This window comes from Canis lupus, chromosome 6 (genome assembly GCF_048164855.1).
Source record: "Canis lupus baileyi chromosome 6, mCanLup2.hap1, whole genome shotgun sequence".
NCBI classification, from domain to species: domain Eukaryota; kingdom Metazoa; phylum Chordata; class Mammalia; order Carnivora; family Canidae; genus Canis; species Canis lupus.
The window spans coordinates 57,185,367-57,211,391 of NC_132843.1; the positions used below are offsets into that span (position 1 = coordinate 57,185,367).

The 26,025-nt window shown below is 48.1% G+C and overlaps 2 protein-coding genes across 5 annotated transcripts in view; one reads left to right on the forward strand and one right to left on the reverse strand.

Annotated features, from left to right (window-relative positions):
• Positions 1-13,183, forward strand: part of TNN (tenascin N) — a 62,745-nt gene extending 49,562 nt beyond the window's left edge. Inside the window, exons 19-22 of the mRNA XM_072830715.1 lie at positions 2,170-2,266; positions 3,340-3,507; positions 9,773-9,936; positions 12,276-13,183. Of these exons, the coding sequence (XP_072686816.1) occupies positions 2,170-2,266; positions 3,340-3,507; positions 9,773-9,936; positions 12,276-12,416 (570 nt within the window). The 3' untranslated portion in view covers positions 12,417-13,183. The remainder of the gene's footprint in view (positions 1-2,169; positions 2,267-3,339; positions 3,508-9,772; positions 9,937-12,275) is intronic.
• An 8,126-nt stretch (positions 13,184-21,309) lies between these two features.
• Positions 21,310-26,025, reverse strand: part of KIAA0040 (KIAA0040 ortholog) — a 37,346-nt gene continuing 32,630 nt past the window's right edge. For all 4 annotated transcript variants that reach the window (XM_072830720.1, XM_072830719.1, XM_072830717.1 and 1 more), the window contains exon 2: positions 21,310-24,904. In XM_072830720.1, coding sequence (XP_072686821.1) covers positions 24,476-24,778 — 303 coding nt within the window. In that variant the 5' untranslated portion in view covers positions 24,779-24,904 and the 3' untranslated portion in view covers positions 21,310-24,475. The remainder of the gene's footprint in view (positions 24,905-26,025) is intronic.

Here is a 26,025-nt window from a genome sequence, read left to right on the forward strand (position 1 = left end):
TCATAGGGACTTGGCCTGGAGCCAGCACACCGTTCAGTACACGGTGGTTACATGAGCAGATAAGCAGATGAAGAACTGAAGGAAGCCAAAGAGGCGTGTGAGTCTCTGACGTAAGGACAAAAGGGGAAAGAAACCATGATGTTCAGGCAGTAGGTAATTACTTGGCCAGTCATCCCCTCAATTCTGCTCAGCACCTCGGTAGCCTTGTAGAACATTTTTACACTTACCCTCTCCCTGATTCTCCAGCACCTCTGAGATGGACTTTTCCTTCCCGCTTCTAACCCTGTTTGTCACGCAGCTGGCCGAGGCTTGGTGATAGAGGGGACTGGCTCATTGCCGCTGGCCAGCCGGTGGCCGTGGTCACCCTCTAAGCCCCGGGTTTGCCCTGGATGCCCCCAGTTCCATGCTTCCTGGGCCAGCGAAGGTGGCTTGTGCCTCAGAAGGGGGTCAAATGTGAGCTCCCCTGTGGAGCTGGCAGCATTGTTGCACGCAGCCTGTCCTCTCCGCCCTCCCCGTCTCTTCCAAGAAAAAACAGAAATGCACAAATATTGGGAGGTTTACCTTATCAAATTTGAGATACTGTGTTTTACTTCAAGGCACCTGCTGTGAAGCAGGATGGAAAGCAGGGAGGTGGAGTTGTGTGTCGGGGCTCCTGCATTTGAAGGAGTACAGGGAAAGTGGATGGAGACAGATGCCGGTCCAGCCTTCCAGAGTTCCAGAGTCATTTCTGCCTGGAGCTAGGATGGTGTCGTGTGTGGCTTTCAAGGTCACAAGGAATGACATCGGTTACTATCAGTTCCAGTCGTATACACAGGAGTGTTTAGCTTGTAGGTACTTTTCAGGTCTACCTCATGTGAAAGCATCCGATTTGCTCTGACTGGCACTGCCTCCCCCCCACCCCCCAGCAGAGGAGCTTCGGGAAAGGAGGCAGCGTGCGGTTTCATGAAATAGCGGGACCCCAGGCTGCGTCTGCTCCCCCTTCTCACTCACGCTGCAGGCTGTTCCCGCTGGCTGCTGCCCTCATCTCTCTCCAACACAGCCTCTGCGGGAGTCCCTCGTGATTCCTGTGTCACTACATCCCATGGACACGTGTTCCTAGGCCTCGTGTTACCTGCCTTTGACACCAGCGGCCACACCTTTCTCTGTGTTATCTGTGCGGTCCCATGTTATCCTGGGTGTCCTTCTACACACCTGGGTCCTCCTCCTCCTCCTCCTCCATGAGTGCATCCTCTGCACCTGGCTGTGGTGTAGTGGAGGTCCGGAGACTTGATGTTAGCCCGTGTTCTTTTTTTAGTTCTCACTTTCTTCTCGGGGTCTCAGCCTCTCCAGCGGGTTTGCTTTACTATGTCCCCGTGGGTTTCTGGATTCATTAAGATAGAGCGGGGCTATGCTGTGGCAGTGTGCTGACGCCAGAGTCCGATGATCTAAGACACAAAGAGTTTCTTCTCATGCGTGCAAAGTCTTGGTGGTGTGGCAGTCACTTCTAAGTGGTGACTCCGGGATTTAGGCTGATTCCAAGTCATGGCTCTGCCCTGTTGACACTCGGCCTACTCAGCAGTGGTGGGGGGGGGGGGGGGGCAAGGCATAGGGCAGTGGAAGAGAAAGCATGGAGGGCCCCCCTGCCTCCCTGCCCTTTGGCTAGGATGAATCACATGGCTCCGGCTTCATTGCAAGGGAGCCTAAAAAAGAAGAGTTCCTCCTATCAGTGTTCCTGGGGACAGGAAAGTGAAATGGGACTTGGGGTGAATGCTTAGCATCATCTCTGACACACGCTTACCTGTGCAAGTCTGGCCCAGCTCTCTTTTCAGAGCCCTGGCCCTCACGCCCAGCTACTACTATGGCATCTTCATTCACCAGGTTATGTCAGGAGTGGCTCGTCCTTACCTAGTCCCAGGTGAGCTCACACCCACAGCACCTGTCTCCACTTGGAGCCCCCATCTCAGTGAGAGCTGAATGGACAGCCGTCCAGTGCCACAAGCCCAAACCCCAAGGATCACTCCGGCTTTGCCCTCTCTTTCAATTCTGCTTTAAATCTGTAACCACATCAGTTTGACCTTCTCTCTGCCCCTGTCCTGCCTCAGGGCAGCTCCCCACCCAAGCTCCTGTCTACTTAGGCTCAGCCATGTCTGTTCAGGTGTGCCAGAATGAAAGGTCTGTCTCCCTCTGCAGGTCTTCCAGAGGCGCAACACTGGGCAGCTGGATTTCTTCAAGCGCTGGCGCACCTACGTGGAAGGTTTCGGGGACCCCATGAAGGAGTTCTGGCTTGGTATGATCTCTGAGATTTTAGGAGGGCTGTATTGTGGAGGGGGTATTGCAACCCCCAGAGCTGCTTGGGCCACTTGAGAAGGCTCACCACGTTCAGGAGGATGTCCCCACTGCCAGGGACCGGACCCCTGGAGGCACCTGCCCATCAAGGTGTCAGGGGCCAGGTCTCTGGGAAGGTTCTCATGTGCTGGGCTTGTGACAGGGTGGGGCCATTACAGGTGGTCTTTATGCTGCATGTAAGCCCCACAGGATCGGCCTGGAGCCTGCATGTCTTAGAAAAATAGTTGACCAATGGGGATTCTGGGCTATTATTAGGAGGGCATGCCTGTAATCCCTGCAGTTCCACTAGTAATTCCAGTCATTATGGGGACCGTTTTTCCTTTTCCTTCTGCTCCACTCTGGAGCAGATATTCACAGAGAGTGAAATAACCAAGAACTTCAGTAGGGAAATAAAGTATTAAAAAATCATAACCTGGAGACCCAGTGTCTGATAGAGTATATGATTTTTTTAAAAGATTTTATTTATTTATTCATGAAAGACACACAGAGAGAGGCAGAGAGATAGGTAGAGGGAGAAGCAGACTCCCTGCCGGGAGCCTGATGCAGAACTCGATTCTGGGACTCTGGGATCACGACCTGAGCCCAAGGCAGTCACTCAATCACTGAGCCACCAAGGAACCCCTAGAGTACATGTTGTTTGTGGTTTGCTTGGCACAGAATTCCTTCAGTGACCCCACAGTAGTAGTCGATGTCCTCTTCCACTTGGCAGGATGCAGGGATGATCTGGGAAGTGCTTCTGCTTTAGAGAGGACTCAAGGGGCAGGTTCACCACATGATTGCCCTCCACTGCTCCTCCCCAGAGGACGTGGTCTCCACATTCATTAACATGGCTGTGCCAAAGAAATAATAGGATGGGAATACAGGCATCCCAAAAGAGCTAGTGTGAGAACAGCCCACATTAGCAGAGGAGGCAGAGGCTAAGGTGACTTGGGTGCTGAAAATCTCAGATGCTAGTAGGTGAGTGCTTGCACGTGTAGGTCGATTGGTTATCGGAATTCCCTTCCTTATTTTTAGGACTTGACAAGCTACACAATCTCACCACTGGCACCCCGACCCGGTATGAAGTAAGAGTGGACCTACAGACTGCCAACGAATCTGCCTATGCCGTATATGATTTATTCCAAGTGGCTTCCAGCAAGGAGAGGTACAGGCTCACAGTCGGGAAATACAGAGGCACAGCAGGTAGGAAAACACATTTCCCCCCTGCTAAGGTCTCTTGCTTTCTGGGTATATCAGGATTGGACCACCGCATGTCATGGATCTGGGGCATGAAATATTGCTCTGTGGAGGTGAATTGTCCTCATTGATGGTTGAGGCCCTGCTCCCTGCAGGGAGTTGGGGGGAAACAGACGTGAAAGCAATCCTTGACCATCTTAAAGTTGGAACTTTTGTACATTATACATTGATCCCCTCACCAGCGAAAGCCCTCCTCTTACACTTCCCATGATCAGCCAATGAGCCCATATCCTGAGTGGTTTTTGGTGCCTTTCACTGGGCTCCAGCAATGTGGCTGCTGTCCTTCCACAGAAGTGTGTGTGTGTGTGTGTGTGTGTGTGTGTGTGATTATTTAAATATTTTGCAGCATTTTGCTGTAAGTAAAGGGAAAAATGAAAGTGCTGATTCAAACAAGAAGTGTAGGTCTCATTAATTTCGTACTACTGTAGCAACACAAGTTAGCAGTTCAGCTGAAAGCAGGGAACATCTAACCTTGATGAGTGTCTCATTGGACATAAGCCGGTTGACAGTGTGTTCAGTTGTGAAAGAAGAAAACAAAGTCAAGCCACACGACTGAAATACTGAGATTATATCACAGAATATCCTGTTTAAGAGGGACGGGATAGTTACCGTTTTAATGTCATATTTTAAGCCTGTATATATAGTTTTGAACCTCCAACAAGTGAGTCTGTTGTTTGATTCTTTTTTTTTTTTATTTTTATTTATTTATGATAGTCACACAGAGAGAGAGAGAGAGAGGCAGAGACACAGGCAGAGGGAGAAGCAGGCTCCATGCACCGGGAGCCCGACATGGGATTCGATCCCGGGTCTCCAGGATTGCGCCCTGGGCCAAAGGCAGGCGCTAAACCGCTGCGCCACCCAGGGATCCCTGTTGTTTGATTCTATGTGCTTTTGACTTTGGGGTGACCAGCTATGTAGGAATGTGTAACGCCCTATGTGGGCCATGATCTGTCCCCTCAGACTGCCATGTAAACACATAAGTAATCACCAAAAGTAACTTTTGCAAAGAGCCACGAAAGTGGTGAAGCAGATGAAGAGCTCTAGCATGTGAGAAAGTGGGTACATTGAGGCCCCAGGCAGTTGAAGGAAGCTTCCTGGAGGGCAGTAGGCTGAAGCTGGGTAGCAAGGGTAGGACTCAGATGGGAAAAAAGGAAGGGGCCCCCAGGCCTGGGAGAGTCCATGGTGAGCAGAGATTGAGCAGAGAGTGTGCTCGTGAAGCCTGAGGCCACTCTAGAACCCCCTAATGGCAGAGGACCATGAACAGACACCTCTTAGTGTCTGGGGCCATGATCCGAAGTGGCCAACAACTAAGGCAAAGTTTCTTGTAGATCTTATAATTTAATTGTTTTAAAAAAAATCACATGAACTTTGATTTGCTCTTATTTCCCAGTGCTTAGCCTGGAGCCTGGTGCAGAGTAGGTGAGTTTCAAACATGATTTTAATAGCAAGAACTTTCTGTGCAATCTTATAGATGTTTTATGCTGTAAAGGGGACTCCCTGAGACCCAGATAGCTTGCCCCAGGGTCAGTGAAGGTGTGAGCTGGGTGACAAGGGAACCGGGGAGGTGACAAAGTGGGCAGGGTGGGCACCTGCTGGAGAATTGTTCAGGGGCTCAGAGGGGCAGGGGAGTGTGCAAAGGGAAGGGTAAAGTATGTCAGGGAACAATCCTTGGGAGGAAAAATGCACTGCTGTAGAAGAACTGTCACTTCTCTCCTCAGGGGTCCTGGGTCTCCATGCCCTGGAAGCGGGCCGGGCAGCCCTTTTCTACTTTATATACAGTTTCTAAAAGTTCGCTATGTAGCACTACATCCACTCACAGTACAACGTAACACATGAAAGTTGGGCACAAGAATAAGGCAGTTAAAATACAGTTGGGAAAACAGGCGGACATTCATGGGATTACAAGGATAAAACTGAATGAGGGGGGACTGGGAAATGCTATTTTGTACCACTGTGCACTCTGCCTACCTTTCCCCCAGCTCTGGGTAAAATCAGACGATGCTGCTGAAGGCTGATTCCGGGAGCTCTAACCATTAGGAGTAGGGGGTGCACACATCGCAGTCTCCCTGAGACCCCATGGGCCCCCTCCTGCTCTGCTCAGTCCAAGTGGAGGAGATCTGGTCATCCCTTTCATTCCCCTTTACTACTGACCCCAGTGATCAGTTGGTCTGCCTTTCTCAGGCTAAAGAGTCCCGGCCTTGGGAGGCTCCTTGTGGGACCTTCCTCAGTGAGATACAGCGTCCTCTGTCTCTCCCTGAAGCACAGTGACGTCCCTCCCACCTGCTGGCTGGGGACCCACCCCCTCGGGCCTGCCTACGCGCTGCCCATTCTCTCTCTGCCAAGCACACGTAGCTTTTCCAAGGCCTGTCTTAAAATAACCAGGAAATGAACATTGATGCTAATGGGAAAGTGAGTGAGAAGGAGTCAATAGAGTCACGAATTAATGTGATTCTCCTCCCAGGTCTCTATTTGCATTTTAACTGTGATTAGGGGGTAATTCCCATTCTGAGGTTGTGGAGGATGTGTTTTTTTTTACTAGGAAGCCTTGGGAGACCTTTTAGATCACAGCTCATTCAGCCCACGATCTGGTCTCCCCATAGGAGCAGTCATTCCTGCTTGGAAACGCTGAAGTTGCATGGTGGGCTCAGTGGGGTTTTAGCCTTCCTTGTGTATGCTGATTGGTCCCCAGGAGGGTTTTGAAATTTAGGAAGCTTCTGGCTTCTCATGTCCTAAATGATGAGGTACTGTTTAGAGGATGTGGCATTCAAAGAGAAGGTGAACAGTCTGATACCTCTGGTGCCAGCTACCCCCACTAGGGCTCTGATTAGAATCGGAGATGTGTGGCCTGGGGGGAAATGTGCCAGTAAGGATCTCTGCTACTCGCCCTGTCCAGGGGGGGTCCTCACCTTCTGCCTCCACTGAATGCCTAGCAGAGAGCCCATCATTCCTCCGTGAAGGAAACCCCAGCAGGGCAATGCTGGATAAATTTAGTTTCTGATTCTGAATCTGGGAGTGGGGCAGGGAGGACGGCTAATGGGCTCTACTTTCAAGGTGCTGTTCGTCTCTTGGAGAAGTTATCATGATAGACATCATAAATAGACATTTAGGGTGGAGCAGAGTGATTTCTATGAGCTTGCCAATCGTTTCCAGCTGGTTTTAAGTCCCACCTACGGGAGACTCAGTGATGCCCAACCAGGGATGGGTCCACCCCCTGGGCTCACTTGGAAGCGTGACTGAGGAACTCCACCAGAGCTGGGTGACAGGAGAATCAGGGAGGTGACAAAGTGGGCAGGGTGGGCACCTGCTGGGTGGGGGGGCCCGGGGATGCCAAATTTCCACAGTAAGGAACTGCTCTATGCAAAATTGCCTTCCTCGCTTTGAAATGGATTTTTCAATACTGGTACTTAAGGAGGAAAAATGTTGCGTCCAGGAACAAGAGGGAAAGCCAAAAATGGCACACATCACTCTTTCTTTGGCCCGTTCCTAGTCCCATGGTCCAAGGTCCAGACACATGGTCCTGTGTGACTTATGAGGGATATGTATGACGTGGATAGCTTCCTCAGGTCTGTGGGGGCTCAGTTGTCTGGGCCTTCCTGCCTGCCTCAGGAGGTGATGTTGGAGTCATGTTAGATGAGATGGGAGATGACCAGCTCAGTGGCCGCACCCTGGGCTTTTCTGGGCCTGCCACTGACCCCTCCAACTCACTCCCTGAGGAGAGCCAGCTGCCTACCTAAAGCCATTATACTAGATGTAAGGGTGCTTATTTCTCATCCAATGTTTTCTCCTAAAACCGTAATAGAAGAGAGAGGGTCTGACCACCACTGGCTTCTCTACTTTATCTGACTTAGGGAGATAAGCTTAATAAATCAGAATACTGTGTTGGCTGGGGGCCTGACAACCGGAGAAAAGTGATTTTTTGATTCATGGGTATACTCACTGTCTGTGCTCTGAACGTCAGCATGGCTTCAGTTTCTGGAAGCGAGAAAATCCATCTGTGCAATAGACTGCCACACTTAGCCCGAAACCTGCTTCACTTTTCTTGATCCCAGCTCCTAAAGTTAGAGAACCACAAACAAATCCTTAAGAAATAGCCTTTGCACAGACTCTTGGAAAACAGCTCTGGGAACTTTAGATGCAAGGTAGGTAAGCTGTGCTCATTAAATGTGTCACCAAGGGAGCCATCATGTGTTATTTTAAGCTGTACTTAACTATCTGCCAGAAAGCCGAAGGGGAGAGGAAATGCGGACGATACAGCGACACAGCGACGACGACTTGCCTTTCCTCAATTGGAGGAAACAAATGGGGACAGAGTCCTTCAGCTGTCTTAGCCGGAGTGGCTGGGGCTGCCCTGCTAGGTGTGGTGCGGCAGGACCCATTGTTTAAGCTGCCAAGTCAGAGACAATCTGGGACCTTCTCATTTTGCAACCTGTTGTTAACTCTTTCCATAGATCTGCCCCCTAGTACCCCCTAGCACCCCTAATACCTACCCCTTAGCACCCCAGCACCCCCAGAGCAGGGACGCCCTCTGCCTGTATTTGCAGGGACTCCCTCTGTCTGTATTCTCAGAGCCTAGAGTGATGCGGGGGCCCAGCTAGGGTTCTGAGGTTTCCCGAATAAATGAAGTTGCAGACTAAAGTTCTCTGACTTTCGCTTGCACCCCAAGGGCTTGTCATCGGAAGGGCTTGTTAAAACTCGGATTGCTTTGCAGGTGGGTACTACCTCGGGAGTTTCTGCTTCTGCAGACTGGGAGACTGGGCCTGAGAAGGTGCATTTCTAACAAGTTCTCAGGTGGTGCTGATGCTGCTGGTCCCTGGACTGGACCACACTTGCAGAACCAGAGCAGTGGGCTTGCTCTTTGTTAGCATAACTAAAGGCAGAAATGAGGAAGCCTCAGGCAAGTTGGTGTTTGGGGAAGAACTCTGGACTTGGAATCTGAGGACCCAGGTTTGAGTCCCAGCCTTGCTGTCTGTGGACAGTGGGGCCTTGACAAGTCCACGGAGTCTAACCTCTGTAAGTCCATTTCCTCCTGGGACCACCTCATAGGCTAGAGTGGGGGTCAGAGGTGGGTATGTATGGGAAAGGGTCTGTAACTCTGTTACAGGGCTCTGTAACTCAGAGCTCCGACGAAAACATAAGTGTTCTTACTGTAGGAACATGATTTGCTTTAGCTTAGGATTGATACAGGCCCTTATCACCTCTTAGGAGCTGAATTAAGAAATAAAACTGATAAAAAGATGACAGATATGATGGGGAAATAGTAGAGATACAAGCAAAATGATGCAAGCGGATTTCCAGACAGGATGTCACAAAGCCCTAAACTATACATATGTGTCAGGAGGGCTTGGGAAACAGGCATGCGTGCTAGGAGAGTGTGTGGATGGATTATTAAAGAGACTGGCCCCTCCTCAGGAGTGGGGGCTGCCTGGGCTTTGAGGAATGCTCAGGATTTGGACTGAGGAGGGCAGAGAGAAATGGAGGACAGACCCCTCCACTGGTCATAACTGCCATGTGCCTGTGGGGACAGTGGGCTCAGAGATTGTGCGAAGGCTATGGCCAAGGGACAGGCCTGCAAAGCCAAGCAAGGAGGAGCAGCTTCTCTTCCTGTGGCAGGAAGGAAGACATTAAGTCTGAGATCATGCATGTGGATGCGTGTGCTTCAACCCCAGGAGGGCCATTGTGTAGAGATAGACCTGAAGAGAGGAGGACAGGCCGGGGTGGCAGCTGTGGGAGCGAGAGCATCCGTGAGTGATCTGCAGGAGAAAGGGCTCGATAAAGGATACAAGTTTGTCAGTGTGGTTTGGAGTTTGAAGTTGGGTGGCTGGGAGGATGGTTGAGCAGACAGGGAGGACGGGAGTGGGGTTACTGCGGGTGGGGGGTGGTCAGGTACTGTGGGGAGAGCTGATGGATTTGGTTTGGGATATTTGATTACATCACATGATGGCAGGGCATCAGAGTGAGAATGCTGTTAAGGCTTTCAAAGCTATTGGAGTGACAGGCCGAAGTTTGGGTGACAGGCCAGGAAGGGGAATCTGATCGTCTGTATCATGTCCTCATCTTGGCTCTTTTGAGAGACGAGTGATTACCTGTGACATCACTGGCTGGATCCTCGGTGTTTTCATGCCCTAAGATTGTCCTGCTGAGTCCAGAGCACGCTCACCAGCTCAGTGGCAAAACTTAGACGTTCACTTCTCTCATCTCTCCTCTCCTGCAGGGGATGCTCTTACTTACCACAACGGATGGAAGTTTACAACTTTTGACAGAGACAATGATATTGCCCTCAGCAACTGTGCCCTGACACATCATGGTGGCTGGTGGTACAAGAACTGCCACTTGGCCAACCCCAATGGCAGATATGGAGAGACCAAACACAGTGAGGTAAGTGACAGGTGGATTTTTTTTTTTTTTTTTTTTTTTTTGTCCCAAGCTCTGCTCAAAATTTTCAGTTCCCAAAGCGACCATCTCCAGGCTGATTTGGCTCCGCATCTCCTTCTGACACTTCCAGTTAGGGCAGTAGGGCTCTTCTCTAGGCTCCACGGCCTTGAGGGCAAGGCCTCCCCTGCCTGTCTGCTGCAGCCCTTCCCCCTCTGCATTCCCACAGTGCTATACACTTACTTAGCATAGGTGGGTGGGAGCCCAGGCTGTCCACTGCTGGATAGACAAATAATATGGATTATGCACCATTTGTTTACTGGTTCACACATGGACACTGTCTTAGTAACAAACACCATAGGTTGGGTGACTTGAACAACACACATTGATTTCTCATAGTTCTGGAGGCTAGGAAGTCCAAGATCAAGTTACCAGCAGATTCAGTTCCTGGCAAAAACTCTCTTTCCATCTTGTAAATGGTGGCCTTTCCACTGTGTCCTCATATAGGAGAGAAAGAGAGAGAGAGAGAGAGAGCACTCTGGTCTCTCCTTTTCTTATAAGGGCACTAATCCTGGGGTGCGGGTGCCTGGGTGACTCAGTGGGTTATGTGTCTGACTCTTGGTTTCAGCTCAGGTCATGATCTCAGGGTTGTGAGATCAAACCCTGTGTAGGGCTCTGTGCTCTCAGTGTAGAGTCTGTTTGAGATTCTCTCTCTCTCCCTCTCCCTCTGCCCCTTCCTCCTGCTTGTTCTCTCTCTCTCTCTCTCTCTCAATAAGTAAAATCTTTGAAAAAAATAAGGGCACTAATCCCACTCTCATGATCTCCCCTAACTCTAATTACCTCCCCAAGGTCTTCCCCTACTCCCCCTATACTATCACACTAAGGGTTAGGGCTTTAACATATGCATTGGGGGGCTGGGCACAAACATTCCATTCATAATTCTTTCTAGATTTTCTCCCAGTGAAACCAGGGCTATTTTTCTCAAATCCTCTGATCACCAGGAAAACAAAGTCTTTTCTGCCTTTGATCAGACCTACCTTTGGATCCACTTCATCCAAAGCCACTCAGGGTCTACCCAGAGTAGACCATTAGTCTCTCCACTTCAGGAGGTGCACACAGGACTGAGAGTTCTTGATGGCTACTCTACCCTTCCTTGCTCTGAAACTTGGCTACTGATGATTTCTCAAACCTCTATGACCTGTGCACATCACCTTGACTCCTTGGCCAGATGTGGAGCCTCTCCTGGCTGCTCCCATACAGCCACTTGAAAATGGCATCTTTGTTCCTGCTCATCATTAATCCATCCCCTCCAAAAGCTCCTCCCCATCTTGGGTTTCTATTTCCGGGGTCTATTCTAGCCTTCAGGAAGCCACCTCTCCCCAGAACTCACCTAGTTACCAATATTACTGTAAATATTAGCACATCTCAAGTCCAGGTACAGTTTGATTACTATCAGGCAGCAGGGACTCCCAATCCTTCAGTGATTTTTCAGAGGGAAGAAGAAACATTCCCCCCCGGGGAGGCCAAGGAGGGTGGGTCCATGAATCATGGTGGCAGCTAGTGGGCTGACTCAGGGAAGCTTGCGATCAGAGATCAAATATTTGAAATGAACAGCCAGCATGCCCTAAAGCATCCCCACATTTGCTAATAAAAGACATTCATCTGGTTAATGTGCTTTTCACAGTCTGCAAGGCATTTAGCTTCTTGTTTATTATTTACCTCACAAATTAAAATACATAAAATTGGTCACTTGGGCTCTTTATTGGCCAGGTTGCAAGGTTATTAAGTGAATTAAATATTATTGCGCTCACCAGTCAAAAGACATAAAATGAAATTTAGTTTTCAGCAGGCTATTCGTTACCCCAGAGCTGGTATCTAAACAGCCTAAATTGAAAATGATTTTACACGATTGACCAATTAATATGTTTATTTTTTGCCTTTAATTTTTTGGAAAGGAAAAGAGCGAGGCAAAGATAATGTGCGCATTGCTGGCCAGGTTGACACCCTGTTAGCTTTGCGGCTGCTGTGGTCTCCTCGTCCCCTGGGCTCACATCACATCCTCCCAACCACTGGGGTGGGGGTGGGGGTGGGGGTGGGGGTGGGGGTGGGGTCTTCCAAGTCATCAGCCTGCCAAACCTCGGCTGCCCAGCAGAGGCTGTATGTATCTAGCTTGGGCTCTCTACTTCCCTTATGACAGATAACTACCCCAGTCAAGGCTCCTCTAATTTTTCTCTCCCCTAAGCAGAGAGGGAGTGGTTTCCTTGACAAAGAAGCATTCCTTTGTATCGCAAGCCACCCCTCCTTCCTCCCAAGTGCCTCTTCTTTATGCTGGCTTTCTTATGTAGGGGGTGAACTGGGAGCCATGGAAAGGACATGAATTCTCCATTCCTTACGTGGAGCTGAAAATCCGCCCTCATGGCTACAGCGGGGAGCATGTCCTGGACAGAAAGAAGCGGACACTGGGAGAAAATTCGAGAACGTTCTGATGGCCTATTGGAGCAGTTGTCACATGAGACAAGACCAGCCCAGGGTGGGGCTGTGAGGGCTTGGGGCAGGGTGGGTAGTGGTGACTGGTTAATGGAAGTTTGAGGGATGCTCCTGGCCCCTGGTTTCTGAGATGGCTGGATAACCTGCAGGACAAAGCATGTTATCAAGCTTCAGACAAATCAGGTTACTTCCCTATCACCTGCGTTTTTGCCCATCTGTATTGGGGGTCTGAAAATCAGCCAGTAGTAGCATGTGAGGAAGACAGCACTGGACTACAAGGTTTTTCAGTCTATCTTTAGTAACAAATATGTGAGATTGGAGGGGGGAAGAGGAAAAAAAGAATCATCTAGCACTTCACCAATTGGAAATCTCTGGAAATTGGTATATATATTATATATATAAATATATATAAAGCTCCTCTACTAGAAATCTTTTCCTTAGAAAAAAAGCACCAAGGAGGGGTTCTCTTTGATGGCCAAGGGGCTAAAGTAGTCTGATGCTGGTCACCTGCCATTACCACTGGGCTTTGAGGGAAAAGCTGTAAACCTCCCCCTGTTTAAAAAATGCTAGTGTTAGGGGGAAGAGTACAGGGAACCACGGGGACCAGGATGGATTCCCATCTTGCTAAGCTCTGACCAGCATGCTGGAGACCAAGCTTCTGTGTTACTATTCTTCTCAAGAGCCACCTTCCCACCTATTTGCATAATCACTTTCATAGATCTACATATGTTGTGAATAAATTCTCACTCATTTCAACTTTAAATAACTTGACTCTTGATGATTGATTCCTCCTGAAGAGTCTTCTATGACTCCCTTTCACTCCCTCAATCCTCAGCCCTGCTCCTGTCCCTGGCCCCCGACACCTTAGGTTTTCTGAAGGTGCTCCACAACAAAGGCATATTGTTTGAATGGGCACTTGGTCAGTCAGATCCTTTGGGCTTATTTTCCTGTCACTTTGGAAGGTTTTTCTATAGCGAAGTCAGTGATCATTATTGAAGTAACTTAAATTCCCACTAAAAAAAATAAAATAATAAACCACCTGATTAAAAAAAAAATGCCTTGTGTTATTTAACTCACATGAGTGCACTTGAATTCTAAATTTAACCTAAGTGCATGAGAAGGTACAATTTGTGCATTATAATGGGATTTGGTTGGCCTGTGGTCTCACAGTTGCAAGCTGACGAACAATGGTATTTGGAATCAGGAGAGGTGAGGGAGTGGGAAGGCATGTACCCTACAAGCTGCAGTGCTGCTCCAGGACCAGGGAGTCCTTTAGTGCCTGTGGTTCTCCAGGCTCTAACCTCTGGCTGAAGGCGAAGCCATACCCTCAAAAGGATTCATGTCACCTGTGTAAGTTTTCAGCACCGCCCCCCAGCCCCACAAACACTCACAATGCCACAGTGACTGCTAGATCTGGTGAGGGTGGTCCAAACAAGAATTCAGTGAGGACTTGACATCTGCCTGCTTCTTCCCAGCAGTGTGCTCTATGCCCTGGGTGGGGACAGAGGTGCGATCGCAGAGGTGAGGAGCCAGACATTCATTCCTCCACTCATTCATTCCAACAAATGCAGATGATGCCCTGTTATGTCAGGTCCCGCCCTGAGTACTGGTGCTAAAGAAGTGAAGAAAGCACAACAATCCTGTCCTCATGCTTAAATTCTCTTGGTGGAGAGACAGACAATAAACAATAAATGTACCAAACCAGAAGTGTTAAGCCCTGGAAGAAAAATAAAGTCAGATTAGGAGGCAGAGGTAGAGGCAGGAGACAGCGCAGGTTTTCTCTGAGGAGGAGACGCTTGCAGAGACCTTTCCCTGTTTCTGTGGTCCTGATCCAGCTTAGTCAGGGCTGCAGCCTGAGCTGATTTCCTTGTTCTCTCGAACGTCCCTCTGCACAGCTTCCCAGTCCTGAGTCTTCTTGTCTTCTGCTGACACCAGGGGATGGGGGGTGGGGGTGGGTGGAATTCTCTCCTTGGTGATTCAGGAGGCTGGTGCTAAATCCAGCAAATGCAGGCTTTTTAGAAAAGAAGCACCTCCCTTGCACAGTGGATCAAGCCCCAGAATGATTCAGGGCCAGGGGTGGTGCATGGTGGGCAATGCTTTTCCAGTTTTGCCATGCTTGATAAACATGCTGGGTAAAGCACAGATTGCTGGGCCCCATCCTTAGGCCCTGTGACTCAGTAGGTCTGGGCCGGGGCTGCTGCCCTGCTGGTGATCACTCCTGGGGAGCTGGTCTCTCTGCTCTGGAGCTGTCTGTGATGCCAGCAGCACACCCCTGTCTTCACCCACTGCAGCGTTTCTCCACCACCCGCCAAGATCAGGAGTTGCAGGAAACTGGAGTAGTTTCTAGCATTCTTTTCCCCTGTAGGGGTCATGCTGCATGAAGGGATAGGCAGAGAAAACCTCAGCTGATCATTTAGGTTCTCCGTGGGGCAGAGAAGGAAGTGGGGAGAAACTCATCTTTAAAGGATATTTATCTGACCAAGGAGAACATCCCAGCCCCAATGTCTGTGCCTAACCTCATTGTAATGGGACCAACTCTGGCAGCCCCCACTCCGGTAGCTGAGTGTAGGCCCCGGGGATGGGTTTCTGGACAAATCTGCTTTTCAGAGGGCCACTTCTCTCAGAGTCAGGTTATGAGCCATCAGGGCTTTGAAGCTTATGGGGCAGTCCCTCCCCTTTGGGACAGACCAAAGGAGACAAAAGCTGTCAGGGAAGGGATGGGCCACAAGCCAGGCAGGAGGGCAGAAGTGTCACAAGCAACTGCTAAAGTTTCTGAGCCATTTTCTGTTCCATGCAAGATGCTGGCAGAGTCATCGCGGACAGAGCACTGGCTCTGCCCTCGAGCAGCCTGCGGTGTGGTTTGGGTGGACAGCTGTGTGGACAAACCGTGACAGCGGGAGCATGTCGGGGAGCGTGAATCGACAGGGGTATGGACTGACACCGCAGCCAAGCGTCACAGACGTGATGGTCAGCATTAGGTCTGGAAGGGTCTGACTTTGTCAGGGAGGCAGGGTACCTCAAGAAGAAGGAACCGGATGGCAAAGATGGGAAAGGGTTAGGTGGCGTGAAGCATGGGCGAGGGAGGAATGTGGTTTCTTGGTGGCATGCGGGGTGCTTGGTGGGGAGCCACGCTAGGGAGATGGGCAGGGACTTGGCCATGTGCGTGCTGTGGTTCTCAGCTTGCACCATGCATCCGAATCAGCTCAGCTGTGGGTATATGGAACCTGCTTCCCCTCCAGGGACTCTGCCTCAATGGGTCTCAGCTGAGTCCTGTGCCTTGGAGCTTTTCAAAGCTAAGATGCAACCAGCCCTGAGGATCTCTGCTGGGATGAATGAGTTGGGCAGTGGAGGACACTCACAGGTGCTTGAATCTTGCAGTTGCACTGGCAGGCAGGCTTGCATTGTGGAAACCTCCATCTGGTGGCAGGGTAGAGAATGGTGGGGAGCTGTTGGGAGTTTTGGGGAGGTGGTGGAGATTCACAGGTTAAGGGCTATTGTAGTAGACAGCAGCACCTAGGTCTGTGACAGAGATGGTGGGAAAGGGGAGAGGACACAGATTAAAGAGATATTTAGGAAGAAGGATCAGCAGGAACCGAGGGGGCTGGGTGGTAAAGAGAAGGATCCTTTCATGGCACAGCTTAGAGCTGGTTGTTCCTGACAGCAGCTTCCTCTGGGAATAGGGCCCCAGAGTTTATGTTTGTCACATGACATCACGAGCTCTGCTTTTTAACTTCGAATTCTCAGGGATTCAAGGATCATTAAAGCCAGAAAATGCTGAATGAGCCAGGGAGAAAGACTAAGAATGACTCGAGGGATTGTGAGCAAGGGGATGTCGGGAAAGACAAGGACCAGGTGTGATGTGGGCAAAGAGAATACTTGGTCGGTGGGGGAGAGAAATGCAAACAGACTTGCAGCAGGGCAGGAGGAAAAATGAGTATAAATAATGGCAAGCTGTGGGCAAAACGTATTCGTTTGCTGGAGGAAGTCCTCTGCTAACAAAATTTCCAAATCCTTCCCTTAAGCCATCCACCAGGGCGGTGAAGAGGATCAGGAAGGAGTTTCTGTCAATAAAGTGCACGGATCAATATGGCCAGGGCGCCGGACCCGCGCCTCAGAAATGCTGTACCCAGACCGGCCAGGAGATGGCAGTGCTGTCCCACTGGGAGCACCTCCCTTCAAGGCCACTTCCCAATCCTCTATAAAGGGGGTCCTCACTTTTCTACCTTCCTAACAGGACCTGGAGAATAGGTTTGGGGGTACCGCTCAGCACCCAGCCTATGCTTGGTGGTGGTGTGGGTAGTGCACACAGCAGGAAACTGGGAAATGCCCTGAAGAGATTGTCCAGTGAAACCTGGACTCTGATCCCCCCAACCTGGTCTACTTACTAGGTTGGTGCTGATACAGGAGATGGGTCCCCTAGCGTGATGAAAGGTGAAGAGGGTACCCCCTCTTAGGTCGTTCCTAATGTGTGAGTGAATCCACTTCCTGAAGTCCTTCTGTTCATTTGTTGTTTCTATGGGGGAAATGGGGAATGGATTGAATTTCACCTCCTGTGTTACAAAGAAGTTAGGTTCCCAAGGTTAGCCCATAAAACTTGTTTATTCTCTAAGGCCGATAAATTGCAGTGCACATATAATGACAGAAATAGAAAACAATGGTATCGTAGTGTTGTCATTTAACTAAAGGAAGGAAATAAAATGGAGTGGAAATGGTTCTTTATTTTGGTGAGTGGAGAAAATTATGTTTAATTGGGCAGGGATAAGGAGGCGGGTGAGGCTTGCTATGGAACCTGAAGGAGACATCTGAGTACTCTGAAGCCTTTTGGGCAGAGCTCTTCATATATTCAAAAGGTTTCTGACTCAAAGGAAGTCCTGCAAGCCAACAGTTTCTGAGGAGGCCAAATCACTAGCTTGGGTCATGATGGCTGGTGTGTGGAAGGGGCACTAGGATAGGATCCTGAAGACTTAGGTTTCCATTCCAGGTCTGGGGGAGTTGCTTACCTTCTCTGGACCTCATATTCCTTATTTATAAAATGGGAATGACCTCAGTCCCTGATGTACTCTCTGCAAGAAGCCAATGAGATCCTAAAAGCACTCTTAGGTAATATGTAGCACTCTGGAATGGTAAGAGGGCTTGGATCTTTAGACTTTGTAACTTCAATCAAAACGTTTGGATTTTCTTTCTTCTTTTTCTTCTTTTTTTCCTTGATAGAGGTGTATCTCTAGCCAACCTTAAGGTTATGTGCTATGGATAGCCACCAATGGGATTATTACAACTCATAAATGGAAGAGAAAAAGCAGAGTGAGAAAGAATCAGAAAGTGTTTCCTTGGGGATGAGATGAATTGAGCTATACGTGAACCCTCTATGGCAGCATTTCCCAAATGGTGTTCCTCAGGACCCTTGCCCCTCCAGAGCTGCTAAAGAAAAAAAAAAAAAAAAAAGAGGTTTCATGGCCAAATAACCTTGGGAAAACTGAGTAAAAGGGAATTATATGAGTTTCTTTACTATAGTACCCATTAGAACCTTTAATATGATTCACAATTGCAGATCTCAAGGGGGTAGAGAGGGGAAGTCATGGTATTTGGCAAACTTATTTGACCATAGAATTTTTTTTGTTTTGTTTTCTGAGTAGATAATATTTGTCAAGGTGTGGTTCAGGGACTGCTGGTAATTACCTAGAGTGATTGTTAGAAGAGCAGGTTGTTCAGACACACCCTATGCTTAGGAAATCTATGAGAAGGGCAGGGAAGGACTGGGAATCCGCACTTGTAAGAAACACCCCAGTGGTCCCTTTTCCTTTCTTTGTTTCCCTAATCAATGCATTATTTAGCATATAGTATGCACTAGGCTCCATGCTAGTTATTGGAGATAGGGTGTGAGTGAGATAGTTATTCTCCAGGCCTCACAAAGGCTAATTCTAAAGAGGATGGGAGGGGAGGGGAGTGCGGGAAGACAGGAACACACACAAGTGCAGCATAGTCTGATCTTGCGGTGATGGGGAAGACTTGTGTGGTCAGGGTAGCTTTCTTGGAGGCAGTGATGTAAAATGTGAAATATTTCACCAACAATTTGTAATGACGATTAAGACTTTGGGTTATGAAAATCCCTCATTTGTCAGATGAGCATGGCAATATTGACCCTGACACATTCGTGAACATCACATAAAACCCAATGAGTCTTTAGCACTTTTAGTTTAAAGCCCAGCTATCTAGCTGGATTAATGCTCTAAGGGAAACACCATAGTTAAGTGGAAAGATGTTGACTCAAAGTCTTTCTTGATTTGGCCACCAGGGGGCACTGTCACACAGGGTGGCTTGGTTGGGTGCCCACTGGGCTGAGGCAAGGGTGAGTTCTTACCCTAGTACCCTACCCATTACATATTGCAAATTGGGAGTATGGGTAGTATTGTGTGGTGAAATTATGCAACACATCACACCAAGAGGAATAGAAAATGCACATTCTTTTCAATCCCTATCTCATCTGATCTGTCTGCATGATTTGACTCCATGAACTCTTGCTTTCTTCCTGAAAGTTTCTTCTCTTGGCTGCAAGGACACAACTCTCTCATTATCTTCCTTCTACCCTTAGTTACAATAACTAATGTTTACTGAGCATGTACTATAAGCCAGTCTCTATACTGAATGCTTTATCTTATTTACTGCTCTGTCCCTAGGAGATAGGGACTATCATTAACTCTCTTATTCAGGTAAGTCTTCACAGAGATTAAGTCTTGGCCTAAGTTCCATAACCAGTGGTACTGGAGTTAGCATCAGAATCGGGGCACCCTTAGGACTCAGGACACTCATGGTGGCTCTTGTCTGGCTGTCCCCTGCATCGCTACTGCATTTTCAGGTGTAGACAATCCAAATGGTGCCCTCTTTTCTCAATTTCCTCCTTTGCAATTCTAGACAGCTCCTGGGTGGTCCCCAAGGGCTGTTCTGATGCCAGCTTTGCAGCTTCCTTCTATAGAAGCAGTGACCACAGTGGACTATAATAATCTATGAGCTGTCCGTCCTACCAGCCAGGCTGTGAGCCCCTCCAGGACCACTCTGTGTCACTGGCACCTAGTGTGCTTGGCACATAGTAAAGAGTAAAAAATGTTAATTAAATAAGTAATTTCAATCAGGGAGTTAGATACATTCATGCTTGGCCATTCCCGCATGAAAGATCACAGGTATTTGAAAACATCCCTTTGAACGCATGACAGGGACAGACAGCTCTGTTGAAGGGACTCTTTTTTTTCTTTCTAGTCCTATAATCCTGTGATTTTGAATTTGGGAAAATACTAAATTCAAAGGGCAAGGGGCCAGCGCAGACTGTTCTGGTGAGTTGAGAATGCTCAAAGCATTGTCCAGATCTCCATGAACACTGCCATGGGCAGGGCTGAGCCTGGGCAGGTGGAGCTGGTGACATTTAGCTCTGGCATCCCCTCAGGTGTGCAGCAGCTGCTCCCTGCCTCTGGTTTCTGGACAACAGTCCCTGCTCTCTACTGGAAAGTTTTGGAAGTCCTGGAGGAATGAACGGAGAGCCGAACAAAGACTCTCTCCTTGTGCTGTCATGGAGTGAGTGGCAGTGGGGAAGGGAGCCCAGGAATCAACTAGAACTAAAGAAATGTCAGCCTGCATTGGGGGAAAAAAGGCAAAGGAGGAGCTGGTGCTGTAGGCCTGTTTTCCTAAGCCCTAGTCAATATGTAGTAAGCACAGTATTTTACCAGCCTGTTCAACCACTCCCCACACAAGTCGCTAGTTCCATGCTCTCCAGGAGAGTAGCTGCTAGCCACATGCAGCTGTGGAGCACTTGAACTATGGCTGGTGTAACTCAGCTACTGAACCTTTAATTTTATTTAATTTTAATTAATTTAAATAGCTACTGTGGACAATGTAGAGACAGAGAACAATTCCATCTTATCTCCTTCTATTGGATGGCACTGTCTACAGGGCTTCTGCTTAATGGCCAGCTTAGCGTCATCAAGGGAGGGCTCTGGAGCATCTAAATCATTCCATTTCACAACCACTGCGAAGCTGTGGTCCACCTGAAAAAAATATGCATTTATGCATACATACCTGTGTCTTCCTGTCTGGCTACCTATCTATCTAAGTATGTGTGCATCTAAGTACCTATGTATCTAACTGTGAATGTATATAGCTATCTATCTATCATCTATCTATCTATCATCTATCTATCAATCATCTATCATCTATCTATCATCTATCATCTATCTATCATCTATCTATCAATCATCTATCATCTATCTATCATCTATCATCTATCTATCATCTATCAATCATCTATCATCTATCATCTATCTATCATCTATCTATCTATCATCTATCTATCATCTATCAATCATCTATCATCTATCTATCATCTATCAATCATCTATCATCTATCTATCAATCATCTATCAATCTATCATCTATCTATCTATCTATCTATCTATCTATCTATCTATCTATCTATGTATCTAACTATGTATGTATCTATCTCCCCAGCAGTCTCTATAGAGACTTGATTTCTCCCCTTCCCAACATTGGATTTAACTTAGAGGTCTATTTTTCGCTTATTTTTTTGCTATTTTCCCCTTTCTCCTTTAAGAAGACATTGATTGACCTCATTAAAGGGAATGCTGAGAGTTGCCAGAGAGCATCAGTGTTTCTCCTGCAGCTGGCACCTCTGAGCAGGTCTGGTCTCTAAGGTGTCTGCTCTGCAGGCAGTGAGAGCCTGGTCCTGGTTCTTCTGGTCCTTTGGTCTAGAGCTGTGTCAGGGGGAAGGCAGTGCCCAGGGACAGTTGGGTCTTTTGTGACCTAACGGGAGTTGCTGCCTCCGTCATTTCTGACTGATGTCTGAGAGAGGGCAATATTTGATGTCAAGAAAGTAACTGATGACAGCAGTTAAAGATGCCAGGCATGGCTTTTTATTTTCAAAGTATTTTATTTAAATAGATTTTTCTTTTGCATGTGTTTGAATCTTCCAGAAAAAAAAATACTGACAAATACTATACAGCATGGACCATTTATACTCTTCTAGAAAAGATGACTGCCTCTTTTCTACATACCCCACCCCACCCCCACCTCCTTTCCCCAAGAACTAAAAAAGCAAATACAATGAGCAGTGGGGAGAAGTCCTCCTCTAATGGTGGCTGAGCTTGACTGGATCTGTTCAGATCTTGGCCTGGGGGTTCCTCCCCAAGCCTAGGCTGGTTTAGGAAGCCTCTTCTTTATCGTTCTTTTTGTCCTCCATTAGCTTAAACTCTGCAAGATGGGCCAAGCAGGCTCCGGTCCTGAGGCACCCCTGGCTGCCAGTGGCAGTTCTGGGGCAGAGGCTGGGGAGAAGGAGTAATAGTGAAGAGGAATAAAGAAAGGGCTGGCCCTGGGATGGGGCTGTGGGGACAAGCAGGAATAAAAAGAAAACATGGGGGAGAAAGACAAGGATGAGTGGGAAGAACAGGGAATAGATCCAAATGATGGCCTTGGGGTCCTTTCATGGACTCATTTATTCAACATAAGTTTGGGGGCCAACGGCACACTGGGCAGTGTTGGGGAAACCCTGGTGGAGGAGGTTGGGGCAGAGAAAACATAAGCTTCACTCAGCATCTGGGTCTCCTGAGTCCTAGACCGTGGAAGCAATGGAGAAGTGAGTTTCTGGGTGTTTCATGCCTGGAGGTAGTTCAAATCCATTTGATTAGGAGACAGCAGGGCAAGGCACTTGGAGACGGAGGTCTTGTCATGGCAATGACAACTGACTGCCGTCTTAATTCAAACTAGCAGCCGGTTGCCATGGCAACCATGTTACTTGTGTGGTCCCCAATCGGAGTGATCCTCTCTCCTAGATCACATCTGACACCCAGTCTCAGCCATCAGCTCTGCGTCTCCCTCAACTCATCCATTTGAGGGGGCTTGAGAGTTGGAGACTGGAGGGGCAGCTCATCTCAGCAGGCAGAGGCAGGTGTGGGGAGGCACGTGCATGTGGTGTGGGTGATGAGCAGTCATCCTGTGATGGGAAGGGGATGGCTAGATGCTCCATGACAGGCTGTCCACGTACAAGGGGACAGAGAATCAGAAAGTGCTTCTTTCTCTGGTTAAAGGGGTTTACAAGTAGGGAGTCTGAGTGCCCAGGGCACTTGGGGCCACTTGATGTGAGAAGGTAGATGTGACTCGTTCTAAAATATGTGAAGGCCTGAATTATGACTCACAGGGTCACCTGTTAGAAAACCTTGGTGCTGCAGTCATTACCAGACAGCTGCCCTCCTCAGGCTTAGAGCATACCTGGAGGGCAGGTGAGCACCAGGCAGCCCAGTGAGCAGAGAACATTTTTCCATGGACACAATCTTGCAGAATTTCATTTTTTGCTACTATAGCTATCAAAGTTTAGCTACACTGTTAATTAAATTGCAATTTTACTGCCACCTAGAACAGCTTTCGTGGGGAAATATTTCCAGAGAGTTACCCAGCAGATTTGCAAATGACCTTTCAGGGCACAATCTGCTCCCAATTTAGGAATTCTCCATCTTTGTAATATGGTCACAATACAATCAAAATACCAACCAATTCATCATATAAGTGGATTAACTTGGCCTCCCCACCTCAGCCTACTGGGGAGACACTCTCCTCAACTCCCTGCAGACCTAGTGTACCTGTCATCATGGATCTCAGGGCCCCCGCGCCAACCTGACTGTTGCTTCTGCACGCAGCCTCTGGGTAGCATTCAATACCCACCTTCCATCCACTGCAGCAATTAGTGGGCTCAGAAAAGAAGGGCACTTGGGGGGATTGGCGAGGTATTACACGTTTACCGTTGACATCATTGCCTATCCAACAGCATCCACAGACAGTTCTGAGTACCTACTGTGTGCAAGGCACTTGCCTGAGCTTCAAGATAAATATGAATTAACTTCTATATAGCTTCACTCTACTTTCATTTAAACTCCATAGCTTCTGCAACCCATCTGCAACATACCATGCATCCATTGCAACCTTACAAAAGTGTTTCCAGTGTACCTTCTGTGAGACTATTCGAGAAATTGCCTTAATTCCTTCCACAGTGAAAAGCTTTTTTGGTTACATAGGAGATCCCTAGCTCAGGTGTAGCATCCTTTTCCCATCTGTAAAACATACATTGCACAGGTCCAACTGTTTTGCCAAAGTGAATAGAGTATGCCTGGTTTCCAGAACATTCTAGAAGTCACAACCAACAGCTGTTTGTGCTTGGAGAAGGGCACCTTGTTGAGTGGTTCTGGGGTGGGGGTAGCATCTCAAAGAGAGGTCTTAGACAACATTAGATACTTATCAGTGGAAATGGGGATCTTGTCATGAGCTGCAAGATAATAGCTTTTGATGAATTTTGATGGTTCTCACTTAAAACTTTTCCTCCCAGATGAGAAACACAGGAATTCCCAGATGAGAAATACAGATGTGGCTGTATCAATATACCAGGATGGGAACTGTACCAGGTTGCTGGAATGTCCAAATATGAGGATTTCCAGTAAAAGGTTATGTAGGAATAGGAACAGGAAAGCACGTATCTCTAACCTGAGTGGTATATGGTAGACAGTGCATAGGTACCTTGCCTGATTATATAATTGTGCATATGCGCCTGAATGTGGCCAGGCCTTCCTGGAGACATGGAGACGTTTTTGGGGAGTGCATATAATGTACTGGCACAAAGTAGATATTCAATGACCATTTAATGAACAAAATATATTTGCTTAGGTACCTGTTGCCTGATTTTGCATGCGTGTGTGTATGTGGGTGCTTATGCGTGCATGGTGTGCATGTGTGTGTATTTGGAAGACATGTCAAGATATATGGACAACTGTTCCTTGTGCTTTTGCATAGGGAGCTTGCTAGAGATAGGTAGAAAACATGCCTGAGTCTGTGGCAAAGAGCATTGCTATTGGACACATAGCTGCCATGACAGTACCCAAGAATTGTCCATGTTCTTCCTGGGCTGTCCTCCGTGGGGGCATTTAGCCTGAGATTTGTTCCTTGGTTAGTTCCTCTGTGTATAGTTGGAAGGTGGCTTAGCCCCTGAGGGAGGACGCCTCTGCTTCCTGCCTAACTAGACAGGTAGTGATGGCCTCTTTTCCATCTGGAGAAGCTTGGGCTGTGCAGAGATCCAGAGATCTTCTTCAGCCTTCTTCTTCTTCTTCCTCCTCTTCTTCCCCTTATTTTGCTGCGGCTGTTGGCCACTCTTGCCTGGCCGGCTCCAGCAGCAATGGCAACAGATGAAGAGGAACGTGATGACCACTAGTAGTGGCAGCCCCAAGAGGATGCCCAGGCAGATGGTGTTGAAGAGGCCCTCTTGGTGTTTGGTCAAGATGGTGTCCCAAATGATATTGAAGAAGGAGCTAATTTTCTCCATGGTGCTTGGCTAGACTGGGGAAACTCTCAGCTCACTAGCGAGTCCTGGGTTCAAGAGGATGCAGGCTTGTCCACTTGTAACTTATTCCTCTTCCAGCTTTGGGTGTGGACATGCCACTATTAGCAGCTGAAGAGAGAAAAACAGACAATTCAGGAGAAATGCAGCGGGGATGTTCTATGATTATTAACGACATCACATTTTTTAGGCTTAGGAAAAGGAAGGGAATGGAAGATTTCTGGAGTTCACGGAAATGGTATTGAAACCCAATAAACAAAATAGATGCATGCGTTTAAGTAAGTACTAAATCTTGTACTACTACATAGGGCTTAGGGTATAAGAATTAATAGTGTATCAGACCTGGCATGTAGTCGGTGCTCAGAAATTGTTGGATAAATGAATGAAATGTGGATTCAGGGTTCTGGGTAGGTGTTGGTGATGCTACCAGAGCAATTCTCAATATTTTCTCCCTGCAGCTCACCTGATAAGTGTTGAACACATACTCCTCAAAGGACAGCTGATCTGACTTTCTATGAACACAACTTGACATTTTCAATACTTACTAAAGCTCAAGCACAAGATGAAATGTCTAAGCCTTGCTGCCTCTCATAGGGCGCTTGGACCTCCCCTAGGGTAAGAGGTCAGCAGTCCTCCTCCCCTCTCACCCCTGTCTTCACATTCTCTTCCCTGCTCCATCTCCTCCCTCTTCACATCCTGTGCCCACTCCTGTGCCCAATGAAGACTCACCGAGCTTTGCAGTGGGGCACCATTTGCTGGTTCCCTCTGTTTCTACCTTCCTTTCCCTCATCAGCCTCATCTCTGCTTTTTGTCCCTCAATCAAATATTCCCAAGTCTCCTTTCTTGCATGTTCCTGTTCTTTGCAGTGGAAAAGGAGTCTTGCATGCTCCTCGGCAATGGTGTTTGGAAAATTGGATGGGGTCCCTACTGCCATCTTGAGCTCAATTTACAGCCAGGGCTGTTGGTTGCTTATACAGAGTGGCCCTTCTTCCACTGGTATCCCCTCTACCTCTCTGCATGTATCTTGGGCCTCAGCTATCGAGTGTGAGGTCTTATAGGCTCCTTTGGTTCTGGAATCCCCAGGTTCCTCAGACTAAACAAGACTAGGAGGGCAGCATGTCAAGGAAATTCAAGAGACCTTCTGATACAGACATTGCCTGGGACCCAGAGATCAAAGACTCATTGATTTTCAGGCTGGAGACCTTACACTTAAAGATTAAGAATCTGAGGCC